Raw genomic sequence first — 13015 nt, 5'->3', positions numbered from 1 at the left:
TCGTATGTTTTGTAGACGCGAACGTATGTGTGAGTGTTCCGTTTTTATAGTAAAGTTTGTAGTTGCTATACTGTTTAGATACGTTAACTGTGATAGTGGTGTCGCAGGTACTGCGGGCACGGTGACGGCTGCCAGCTGGGCGCCGGCGGAGTGGAGCGAGCGAGGGGCGGCGCGCTGTGCGTACTGGCGGGCTGCGGGTCTGTGCGGGAGGCCGCGCCCGCGCCGAGCGCCGCCGCCGCCGCGCCCCACATGCTGCACATAGCGGGCTGGTGAGTACCCACAGGGCGCTGTGCGGCTGGCGGGCTGCGGCTCCGTGCGGGAGGCCGCGCCGCGCCGCGAGCGCCGCCCGCCGCCGCGCACCACATGCTGCACATAGCGGGCTGGTGAGTACCCACAGGGCGCTGTGCGGCTGGCGGGCTGCGGCTCCGTGCGGGAGGCCGCGCCCGCGCCGCGAGCGCCGCCCGCCGCCGCGCACCACATGCTGCACATAGCGGGCTGGTGAGTACCCACAGGGCGCTGTGCGGCTGGCGGGCTGCGGCTCCGTGCGGGAGGCCGCGCCCGCGCCGCGAGCGCCGCCCGCCGCCGACCACATGCTGCACATAGCGGGCTGGTGAGTACCCACAGGGCGCTGTGCGGCTGGCGGGCTGCGGCTCCGTGCGGGAGGCCGCGCCCGCGCCGCGAGCGCCGCCCGCCGCCGCGCACCACATGCTGCACATAGCGGGCTGGTGAGTACCCACAGGGCGCTGTGCGGCTGGCGGGCTGCGGCTCCGTGCGGGAGGCCGCGCCGCGCCGCGAGCGCCGCCCGCCGCCGCGCACCACATGCTGCACATAGCGGGCTGGTGAGTACCCACAGGGCGCTGTGCGGCTGGCGGGCTGCGGCTCCGTGCGGGAGGCCGCGCCCGCGCCGCGAGCGCCGCCCGCCGCCGCGCACCACATGCTGCACATAGCGGGCTGGTGAGTACCCACAGGGCGCTGTGCGGCTGGCGGGCTGCGGCTCCGTGCGGGAGGCCGCGCCCGCGCGCGAGCGCGCCCGCCGCGCGCAACCACATAGCGGGCTGGTGAGTACCCACAGGGCGCTGTGCGGCTGGCGGGCTGCGGCTCCGTGCGGGAGGCCGCGCCCGCCGCGAGCGCCGCCCGCCGCCGCGCACCACATGCTGCACATAGCGGGCTGGTGAGTACCCACAGGGCGCTGTGCGGCTGGCGGGCTGCGGCACATTCGACCATGGAGAGGTTGAAAAACACTCACATACTTTCGCATCGGACCAACTCATTTCTAGCTTGGAACCCGTGGCACTTGCTATCTCAGTTTTTTATGATAAGGCACCAACCACACACACCTTAAGGCAGGACGATAAAAAAAACCTCAGACTAAAGCCGGGGGCCGGAAGCTCGCTGCCACCACTGCGTCCATTGCCGGGAAGACACGACGCAACACACTCGCCGAGTATGTTGCTTGGGAGGAGCCGCGCCGTGTCCTCACAAACGAAGGTGGAAGCGATCTGTCGCTGCCGGCCGTAGTGCGGAAGATAGTCGGAAGCGTAGAGTCGTGGGACGCGGTGGTGTCCTTCTGCGAGGACGGGATAACGCAAAAGGAAACTGCGGAGCGGGAGAGGGAGATCTCGACTCCCTTCCCCGGCCGCAGAAAGCGCACCGGGCGCAGGAAGAGGGTGGAAAATGCCTCTTCCAACCCCCGTGAGTGGGTCCAGGGGTGAGGGACTTAGGGAAGCCTCCCGCACACTATTCCATGGACCCGAGGCGGATTGCCTGAGGCGGTGCCCGGGGTAGGCTTACACCCGCACTCTCATTTTGAATCCCCGCGGCCCCGCGTGTCCACGTGCGAGGAGATGCCGGGGGATTTTAGCCGGTAAGAGTCCGGCACACCCGTCTGCCTCTCCCCGGGCGTAGAAAGTCCATGAGGATTTCCCCCGCAATAAAAAGCCGATATAAAAACCTCAGACGAAAGCAGGCGACACTTATTAAGAATAAATCCACAGCAAATAATAATAAAAACAAATACCAAACCAATATGAAAAATAACACTACGCTCCGCCACAATCGCTTCTGACCACCTAATAATATGTATATCCATTTAGGAAACCCAATAAATCAAAAGAAAATTGACCTTATCATAGCAAATTGCCATTCAGTGTTCCAGTATTTTTGTAACGAAACCTTAAAATCCTTTTTTTACTACTTTTCCAGCCCCATGGTAGTGGGTATGCTGTGGGAAGTCACAGATCTGGAAGTGGACAAAGTGATCAGTACGCTGTTATCCTGTTCGTGCCTTCTGAAGCGCCCGTCGCGTGGGCTAACGTGGGCAAAGCTAAGTGGAGTCATGGCGTATTAGGTAAGATATATACTACAATCTCTTATTATAAACCTGATGTTTTACCACCACGTTTTATAGGGGATACTATTATGGTTGACAGAGATTGGAAACTAGAATCAATTACCATAACTATAACGTTTTTAAAAGTGCCTGGAAAACAGGCCTTTTTTAAAACTAGCCAATTTGATTTTGTTGTGAAAGCGTGACAGCGCAATACGCGTTGTAGAACGGCATCTCTTTTCCACTTCCGCAATATTTTCAATACTTGTAAGTCGTGGCAGTATTCCCCCTGAACCAAGTAGTCTCTCTAATTGCTTTACATGTCGCCTTATTGTCTACCGAGGATAAATTATACTCCAGATCATGCTTCAGTAAACTCACTCTTTTCCAAAAAATAATAAGAAACACGGCCGAGTTACTTTTGCGTTTGTTCCATTCAGTCGTTCTTATTTGTCTAGTTGATACTAAATTACAATCCTTTTAGACCCGTTTTTTAACCGCTTCTGATTCCATGCTGGGGTTAGGCATCCCCACTCTTCTTCAACCGCATTTTCCATGGTTACACAGTATTGTTAAAGTAGCCAAGTCTATCCCATCATCTTCGTCTAAGCCTAACGCGTCATTTTTTACTATAGTAATTATATATTATTTATCTAGACACATCAGTAGAACAGAAGTCGCCAGTAACACCGGAGCGGTCGTTGCTGCGAGCTATCTGTCAGGCGCGGGGCTCAACGGGCTATATCATGATCGCCAGCAGTGTGGTAGCAAGGGGGCTGCCGGTTAAAGGAATATGAACTTTGTGATGTAACAAATAGAGGACAATTCTATTTGTTACTAGTATGTAGATGTTTGGTCGCTGGAAGGACTGCCTGCCTGTTGGATGTGGACCTTACTACTTAGGTAATACAGTGTGATTTACTTTGTTACTTGTTACAATTTTGTGGAACCTGACAGTAAAGAAATTTGCTTTAAAGTTACTGGTATGTTTGTAATTTCCTACATCTAGACACTTTCGATTTTGCCTTTCTGCCAACTTCAAAATCAGATCATGTAATTTCCTTCCAAATCAGTGGAACATATGAACAAATACTTTTTTTGTGAATAATATAAGTAAGGTACGTGTAGTGCTATTATTTGTAATGTAGGACTGTAAATATAGATCTAATCACATTTGTGTAAATAGGCAAAATAAATGAAACATTGTTTCGATGAATGATTTTAATTTTAATCTTAACCCTGGTCAACTTTATAAAATATATAACACAATCATGTTTTATTCATACTAAACTTTATTAATAAACATCAAGTAAATAACAAATTATATCGTAATTTATAAAACTTAGCCAACATTGCAAGAGTAATATCAAAGTAAATTGGGAATCATGAATTTAGCTTTATTCGGATATACACACTAATACATAATACATTAATTGTGCTTCTACATTTTTTTAGATACTATTTCTAATGTTTTCTTTTCTTATCTTCTGGTATGACCAAAGTTAATACCGTCTAACATTAACAAAAGCTTGCAATTAACGTGTTAACTGGTAACATCCAAATTGAAAACACCCAACTATATGACGACAGCTTGTAGTGTCGTGGAAACTGACAATAATTATGGTATTCCGACCGAGGGGTATCGTGTTGCCAGTTAACTGGGTTGAGGAAGTCAGATAGGCAGTCGCTCCTTGTAAAACACTTTTACTTAGCTGACTTTGGTTAGACTGGAAGCCGACTCCGACAGAGTTGGGAAGAGGCTAGGATGTTGATGAATATAAGATAAGGTTTTAAAAATGATAACAACGAATATAGTAAGTTCCTTAGGCGTGTGAAGGTGCAGCTTCTCTCGCTCGAGCGCGTCGTCGGCGTGATGACGGCGGGGTGCGCTCCTTGGACTCCAACTGACGCTGGATGGCCTGCCGGGATTCATAGATTCTTATGTATATCAGTTGTGTTCGTATTATAGAAGTTGTTTAATGTAAACTAGAAGCTATGATTGGGCATTCATGTAAAGTACTTATAGTATATGGCAATCTGTATGTGTTTAACAATTTATTTATTTAGAATTTATGAAGATAGAAAAAAAACAAATGTACAAGGATGCGGCTTATTTCTAAAGAAATATCTACCAGCACCTGCAATAGGATGTAACTCTTGTGTAATCATATCAACAATTTTTGACACAAAAATGCATATCTATTCAATCAAAATTGGAATAAATCATTGTTTAAAAGAAAAATTGACTGTTGTTGATCTAATTTTGAAATGATACATTACCTCATCAAGTTTGATGACGTCGACAATTTCGAGGATCTTCTTCTCCCACTTTTGATGTAAAGGCGCGCGTTCGTAACGTTTATATCGAACGGTTTGCCTAACAGCTTCAGCAGAGGCAGCGAGTCGCAATCCGACGATCTAGAATGGAGCAAACCTTAAAGTTTTTTAGCAATGATAATTCGCGCAAGAGTTTTCCGCTAGAGGCGCTAGTGAAGTAAAAATAAGGAGTGAGAATAAGTTTTTTTACAAAACAAAGGAACGGTAGAAAAATCTAACAAGATTCAGGATTGAGAATCTGAATAAGAGTACTTTGTGTTGAATCCAGGATGGCCTCAAAACTTGGATGACCCCTAGCACAGACAAAATTAAAATGAGGATGCCCTAAGCCGGCAGTTGAAAAAATGATTCTTTTCCATTATTGAATACGTACTGACGCCTATGATGTGAATACTTGTGGAGTTTGATACTGCGTCATACTACCATATCAATACTGGGTCAAAGCATCAGCTTTGACCCAGTATTTTCAATTACAAATTCTTTTTTTGGATGGGAAATCATCAAATAACTTCTTCCGCTTTCAGTTGCACGTAACAGTGACAGACTTACACACAACAAAACACACTAGCAAAAACCCACCCATGTTCCTTCCTTTGCCCTTCGTATAGTTACCGGCACGGTTCTCGAGCGCTGACCTTCACCTGCGCAGAAGTCATTTTTTGGGTCCCTTTTGCGGTGTGAAGTGAGGCGCGGGGCGGATTAAGTGCAGTGATTGGCCCGCAGTGCATCGCGTCATAGCCTTCACTCGTGATTGGTTGAAATTCGTTCTTTGCTGCAGTTGCATGCATCTCAAGACGTCGAGTACGCACAATTGATTAGCGTTTTATTTAACGATGCGCAAAGCGATCCCCACTCTTCCGTCGAGCGCTCAAGATCCGTGCCACTAACTATACCTCTTGCATTGTCCATACGAACGTATGAATCCTGCCTATATTTTTTTACAATCCTCCCTGTAAAGAATAATTCCTTGATGTTTATAACACTTGTCCTCATCTGGTATACTGACACGGCCAGCGCGTGTATCTGCTGCAGCAGCATGGCCAGCAACTTGCGAGGATTTCTCGCAAGTCTCCCGCGCGCTGGCCGTGGCAAGTCGCTTCTCCTCCAGGGCGCTGCGGAGCGACTCGATGCTGTCCTGCTGCTTGTACGCTTCGCTTGGTGTTTGGCGTTTTCTTCCTCTGTGGAAAATAATAAAAGTTTTCTAGATTCAAGGCACTTAAGGTGAAAAATGTATGTTAGGGGGTAATATCACTTCCTAGTGTAAAGCGTACTGTTAAGTGACGTCACATGAGATTTATTTCACTGTATCCCCGTCATTTTTTACGAGATAAACATTTGCGCGATTTTTTTTGGAAATATCTCTGACGGATAAAACAGTTTTTTATGAAATACTCTTTTGGTGTTTATTTTTTAATTTTTCGTTTAAAGTGGGTGTGTTTTTGGGAGTCAAATTCAACGAGTTTTCCGTTAGTACTTAGCGCGCAACGTCACTATTTAAATGGGGCCTCATGAAAACCTTACCAATATTAACTTTGAGCATCTTGACGTTATCGCTCAAGTTCTTGAGTTCCGTACACACTTCGTTGATATAGTTGAAGAGGGCGTAGTTCTCTTCCTCTCGCCGGGTGAATTCCTGTATCAGCTTGTCTACGTCTTCTTCGCCTGCAAACTCCTGGGAAAAGGTTCAATTTAGATTATATAAAAGAAAAGTTCTTATTAGAAAGCTAGGCCAAAGGCCTCTTACGTATTAAAAAGCGATATACAATAACCATGATGCTTTTGCATTTGCGAGTTTGATTATAATTTATGCCAACATCATGTAACATAATGTGATCGTTCCTAATGAGCCTTCACCGATTAGGTACCTATGATGAAGTTTACTTTTGAGGAACTGTTAGGCATCCACTTGTCTGTGCGGTTCGTAATATGCCGATACGGTCACTGCGCACCGTGCCCGATGGACAGTTACTACAAGCCACTCACAAAAACAAAAAATTATAAAGCCCCGACGTTAAAAACTTGCACCTCCATAACTTACAAATAGTTCGACTGATTTTCATCAAACATCTAAGAACACTTGCACATAATTCGCCTTTGATACAAAACAATCTTAATTGAAATCGCTCTATCCGTTTGTCAACACGCCTAAATATTATATGACCCCTTTTTTGCGATGGGGGCTTAAAAATACAGGCGCCTTCTTAAAAAGACATTACAAGTAGCTCTTACCCGTATAGCATCAAGGATGTTCACGTAATTATTGTAGATCCTCATCTCCTCTTCCTGCTGCTCCAGTTTCTTGGCCTCGGCTTTGGCGTCCGCCGCCGTCAGCCGCACCGTGCCCTTCGTGCGTAGGAACTCTTCCAGCTTCAGGCTGTGGTCCAACTGGCGCTGAAGCTCACGTACTTCCTGAAAAATTGTGAATCAACCTTAAGCTGATGGGCACTTAGGTAAGTGATTGTCTATATGTCTTTTCATTCCGCCTTAGTATGACAGAAAACATGATAGATAAAGAGAAAGAAAAAAATTCAAAAGAAGCCGACCCCAAAATAGTTGGGAAAAGGCTTAGCCAATGATGATTGTGTTGAACTCAGATACCTGTTTCGTTATTGTAAATGTGATTTTCTCCAAAGCACTTAAAGGAGGAGAATCTAGGTAGGTACTTTATTAAATTCAAAGGGAGATGTTTTGTAATCTAGGGAAAATATATATTTTTTATTGTTAGTTAATTACTAGTCTAACAATATCCATGGGTAGTCTGAAAGATGTCGTCATTATTGACCTGACCGCCATTGTAACCCTCAGTGTTGTGTATTATTTTATAATTTAATTCCCATGATGAGAGCATCATGAGAATTAAAACATAAAGCATAAACGTTAATAATGCAAAATCTTATATATCTCAAGAGGTGACTCATATAATGAATGTTTTTGAAGTTAAACTGGTCAACTACAAATGTATCATAGCAGCGATCTATAATTGATATTCCCAGAGGTGAGAATAGAATTTTAGGTAACTAAGGACAGACGCGAGGCAATGGAACTCTTCGACATTCTACTCGTATAAGCGACTACCTTCAGAAAAACAGATAGAAGAGTATCATTAAGGCAGAAGAACATTTAGAATGTTCGATGACATAGACAGACGTAGCTTAGACATAGACCTTAGTTTGGGATGAAAGCGTAAAATTATGTTCGACTAATAGTTTTGGGTAATTATACTAAGATCTATGTCGAATGGGGAACCGTTCTTACTGCACTTCCCTTAATACTACTAATGATCTGTCTGTGTCTTGTCTCGTTTATCGTTTTTGTTGAGCTTTCTTTTCTTGTTTTTCTGTAAGGAGAAAAATCACCTCGCGATAGGCCAGTGGGGAAATAAAGGTAACTCCAAAGATAATCTCACCAGGCAATGCTTCCTATAGTCTATAGCCGCCTTCTCCTTCAGCGCGTCGAGCTTGGAGCACCACTCTTCGCGCTGGTCGTACGTGGAGATGGCCTGCTCCAACAACTCAATGATCATGGCTTTGCCATCCATCAGCCGTTTCAGCTGGTTCTTCCATAGCGTGTTGAAGAATTGGCTGAAAACCAAAGTTCAGGTAGTTTAGGGCTTAAGAGCTTAGTATTTCGTTATTCATGAGGTTTTGTCGTGGCATAGGAAAGATTAAAATAAGTCAGGTTTTGATGAATTTGCTCGAATAAGTGAATTACATTTAAAACAAACAGAAATCCAACTATTATTTGAAGTCATTTTCGAAGTTCTGTGAGGATACTCGCGTTTTTATTACTTAAGTACAGTCGTTAGTACTCAATTTTTATTGCTTTTCGTTTGTGTATTATAGACAGGCGATTTTTTCTACAGTGATCGAGTATGAGCCTTGTGTTAATTGCTTAACAATATGTATAAGTGAATATTTTAGCTAAACCGCGCGACGCAAGGAATTTTTTTCTTTTAAATAGACATTTATAAATTCACATTTTCGTTGCAATTTCAATCTTTTTACCAAGATCAGTGAGCAAGATAAAATCCGTATCGCATAATTTAATTTCAATATGCAATATTCGCATAACATAAAGGATAAGTTATGGTTATTAAATAAACAATAACCAGCGTTAACTTTATCTGTACGATCTTATCGAAACAATCGGTTTGTGTAACAAGAAAATACAATTTTGAATAAAACGGGACGCGTATTGTGACGTCACGAAATTTAGAATTGATAAAGTGACGTAAATGGTTGCGTTCAGCCAAACAAGTTGAAGGTCTATTAAAGTAATAGTATTATTTCAGTTCTGGAAGTGGTGGTCATGGTATACTTAATTGTCTATATCGTCTCACATTATTTGACTGCACAGATAGACTGTTTGAGATCACTTCAAACCCACTGCGTGCGACTTGTCTCGGGTTCGATTCCCGTGTAGAACAAGAGTTTTCAGACTTTGTGTATTTAACCCGGCGATATAAGAATTAAATTCCTTAATCGGGAGTCTTTTTGTATTTAGGGAGGTTATTGGTCTTAGCTGTGGTTAACTATGTAAATACTTAATTGCTCGATAAAAACTCTGTCAACAACTAGGCATATCTAATTGAACGTTGTCATTCAATTGTTCATTGACGTTAGATAAGACCAATATAGTATTTTGTACATTTTCGTGTTAAACAAAAAGTACAGGTATACTTAAAACTGCTCCGATAATTTGTATTGTGTATTAAATAGAAAATAAATAACTTAAACAATTAGTTTAAGACCTTATAATAGTCATAATCATCATGAACTGTGTGTTTCGAATGAACTTTCTTATGTTTTTCATTCACAATTCAAACGTAAGACGAATGCTTTAAAAAACTTATTTGTAGTATACCTATATTAATACTTAATAGCAAGTGAGCTCGCGAGGAACGGCTATAGCACCCATGACTCATTTCAACGTGATCTGCGGTTGATTACCAAACTTTACATTAGCACATCAGGGCCGTCGCTCTAAATCATGTTAGTATTGCAAATGCAATGTATGTTTATCATTAGCCAATCACCTTGAGCGTCAAATTAAATACATATAATAAATCCTTATTGCCCATTGTTATATTTACAGATGATGGCGGGTTTTTCTCTATATTTTTTAATTATATTTAAGAATCGCGTAGCTATACATTTAAAAAACCGACGTAGCGCTACAACTGCTAAGATTTTGCTACAAAAATTACGGACGAACTATGGAGTCCAGATTTCACTGAATGAGAGTCAAGGACGGTCACTAGAGTCAGTAGCGACTGGGTATGGAGCACGTGAACACTCTTATGTTATACAAGATAGTATAAGAACTGGAATCCCCTACTGGACTCACAAGATAGAAGTCGCAGAGGAAAGGACGACGGGACGAGCCCGAGCTGTGTGTGATTTCAGGCTGAAATGGTTGTTTGGTTGAAGTTTGCAGAAGTCAGTTTTGCAATAAACCCGTTTTACGTCAGTTTGAACTCGTTTAGGTTGTAAGGTACGCTGTTATATGTACAGCAAGGTTTGTCCTTACCGGTCCCTCAGTAGCCGGTCTATCTCAAGCCTCATGGAGTAGTTCTCGCTGTTGACGGTGTTGAACTTCTTCATGGCTGTGTCCAGCCGGTTCTCCAGCTGGCTGATCAGCGTCTGACTGTTTAACGCGTTGGCGTAGGCCTGTCGAAACAAATGGTAAAACATTATAACATTACCTCTATTTCTGCTGCAGTGAGAAGGGTAGCAGTAGGTACTAATAATGGTTCTAGGTACCAGTTATTTTGTTATGATTTCATTTGTGACGCATAATAAATTAAATGGGAGCTAAAGTAATTCAAATATCAACCAAAATTACGCTACGACTATATGTATATGATAAAGACTTCATAATATGTCATTTCCATGCCTATTCGAGAAGCTCAAGAGCACAGGAGGTGACACTTTAAGCCGTAATTTTTGGAAAGCAGTTTTTTTCATAATTGATGCCTAAATTTTTAAGGTCCCGTACTCCAAAGGTGAAAATGGGATCCTTTTTACAAAAGTTCCGCTCCCTGTAATTTCTTTGTCACCCAACCGATTTTTGTAGTTCGCAATTTTCTTCTTTATATCAGATTTTATTCACGTTTCTACTCACAATCTCGAACCCAGTACCCTTCGACCGTAGTGCTTTGATCTCCTTCTGTACTTGTTTGAGTAAGAAGTCCAGCTCTCTGATGGTCTCTCTGTGGTCCTTCACCTCTGCTGAGAACTTCTCGTGCTCTTTCAGAAGACTGATCAGCTTCTCCCGGCTTCTGGCACCTTCTAGAACGTTCGATGTGCTTTTTGTGAACTGCAATGAAAATAACAAATTGTTTGAAGGATGGTAACCATTATGATGATAAGGATGGTAAGAAGGGTTTGTGCTAGTACTGCTAAGGACTGCCCCATGGAGGAATAGCCAGAATTACGTGTAAAAGAGACAACAGCAAAATTGATGTCTTACTTTAGATACGGGGCCTAATTTGATAACTCTTGATTTGTATGTTTGTAAACCCCCGCGACACAAGGATTGAATTGCTGACTGCGGGAGTCGTTTAAAAAAAACATCAGTAGATATTACAAACCTTTAATTCCATCATAATCTTCTCAAGTTCTCCATTCAGCGTGTTGATAATGTTCTTCTGCATCCTGAGGGTCGGCTGCACGCTGGACAGTACGTTGGCGCGGTCTATCTCCATAACCCTGAACTGAAGCACAACATGTTCAAATAGATCCTCTTGTATTTAAGCAGTTAAGAATTAGAGGAGTTTGCCCAAGTCTTAGGGCAAGCTTTTTTAATTGGTTACGGTTCTGATTCAGCGAATCCAGTGGGTTGTTAGATTTAGTAAAAAAATCTTCAAATTATTTTTGAAATTGAGTAACTTTCTTGATATTTTGAAATAGAGTTAGACTTATTCCATGTTGCCTAGTCTTGGTGTTATGATAAGCTCTTTTTATTTCTGATTCGGCTAGTCCAGTGGGTTGTTAGGTTTAGTAAGAAATTGTTACAATAAATTATGAAATTGCCAAGTTTTCTCGAAGTTTATAAATGGAGACATTTTTTTTGTTATATGGGTATTATCCATTTTTGTTTCCGTTAAGTAAATATTTACTTATTTATACCTAGACCTGCAAGTAGTGATTTCAACCTAGCTATTAAGAACCTGGTATCATTATTTACTGACCTGTCTTTGCAGCTTAGACAGTTCATCTTCAGCGATTTTCTCCATCTCCATATCATCAGTAGGAGCTATTATCGCAGCCATCATTAATATTCCCACTTCGTTTTCCTTAGATATTTAATAAACACCAAATAGCTGTTCTCGGCTAGTCCGGTTTGGTTGGATCGATACCGTTGCCTGGCTACTAAAACGATAGCTCTTTTGGGCATATAAAATATTTATTGATGCTTCTTTCTGTAAGTAAGTAGACTATTTATTCAGCCATAAATATACTCTAACTATGACGGACGTTAGCTGACGCCTAGTATAAAAAGCTAGGTCTTGGTTTAGGCAAACTCGTAGGCTTTAATAGGCGGTTTTTGCGAAAGATCTATGAATGGATTAGCGTCAATGATGGAATGCAGTAATGATCTAGTTCAAATTCTATTTTGTAAAATTCCGGTTTAGGTTTCTTTACCCAAGGGAAGAAACTGAGCCCTATTAACGAGGAGTCCGAAATTTTACTATCCATGCATTTAAGTTGTTTTTGTTTTTAACCTATTTGTAAGGAACACTCCGTATCGCAGGTCCAACTCTTCGTTGAACGCCTATTTTGTACCTTATTGTTGACGAAAGTTCTTCTCCATTTGACCCCAGACTGTTATATCCTGATCTACTTCAAACCCTAAGAATTATAAATATGAAACCATCAAGAACCGATCAATATCTTCCTACCATTTATTATAATACCAGCCTATGTAAGACTGTTGGGCACTAGGTTCGAGCATCGATCACCACGCTAGCTCATTGCGGCGATGTCATCTGGAATCCAGGTTTCCTCCCGATGTTTTCCTTCACCGTTTGTCAGTGGTGTCTTAAAATAAGTAAAGCGGCTTCGTCTGCAAGAATAAATAAAACACATATTTTTCATACCCAAATACGTGTCTAAACTAACAATATGTTCAGACGTCATACATTAAGACGTTTTCCATGGCTTCACATTCACTTATCTGTACTAAGTCGATTAGAATACTTACAAAAACCTTACCAAAGTTAACGTGTCGTCAAAAAGCCTCATCTAATTATTATAATCACGTTTTTGTTCCCACCACACTTCGGCTTGCTTATGCGTCGATTAACAAGCGTGCAATCAACACTTTCATCTGGAGTTTCTAGTTTAC

General features: G+C 42.7%; 1 protein-coding gene, 1 long non-coding RNA gene and 1 pseudogene across 2 annotated transcripts in view; 1 reads left to right on the top strand and 2 right to left on the bottom strand.

Annotated features, from left to right (window-relative positions):
- Positions 1-936, bottom strand: part of LOC113503118 (forkhead box protein C1-like) — a 3685-nt gene extending 2749 nt beyond the window's left edge. Inside the window, exon 1 of the mRNA XM_026884936.1 lies at positions 112-936. Coding sequence (XP_026740737.1) covers positions 112-936 — 825 coding nt within the window. The remainder of the gene's footprint in view (positions 1-111) is intronic.
- Positions 937-2273: 1337 nt separating this feature from the next.
- Positions 2274-3545, top strand: LOC113503106. Its single transcript, XR_003401408.1, has 2 exons — positions 2274-2347; positions 2987-3545. It is a non-coding gene; the product is annotated as an uncharacterized LOC113503106 (long non-coding RNA).
- A 2049-nt stretch (positions 3546-5594) lies between these two features.
- On the bottom strand, positions 5595-12668 carry LOC113503117 (annotated as a pseudogene).
- Positions 12669-13015: the final 347 nt, after the last annotated feature.

Source organism: Trichoplusia ni, chromosome 18, assembly GCF_003590095.1.
Source record: "Trichoplusia ni isolate ovarian cell line Hi5 chromosome 18, tn1, whole genome shotgun sequence".
Lineage (NCBI taxonomy): Eukaryota > Metazoa > Arthropoda > Insecta > Lepidoptera > Noctuidae > Trichoplusia > Trichoplusia ni.
Note: the sequence above shows the minus strand (reverse complement) of the source record. Positions and strands in the feature narration are given on the sequence as shown.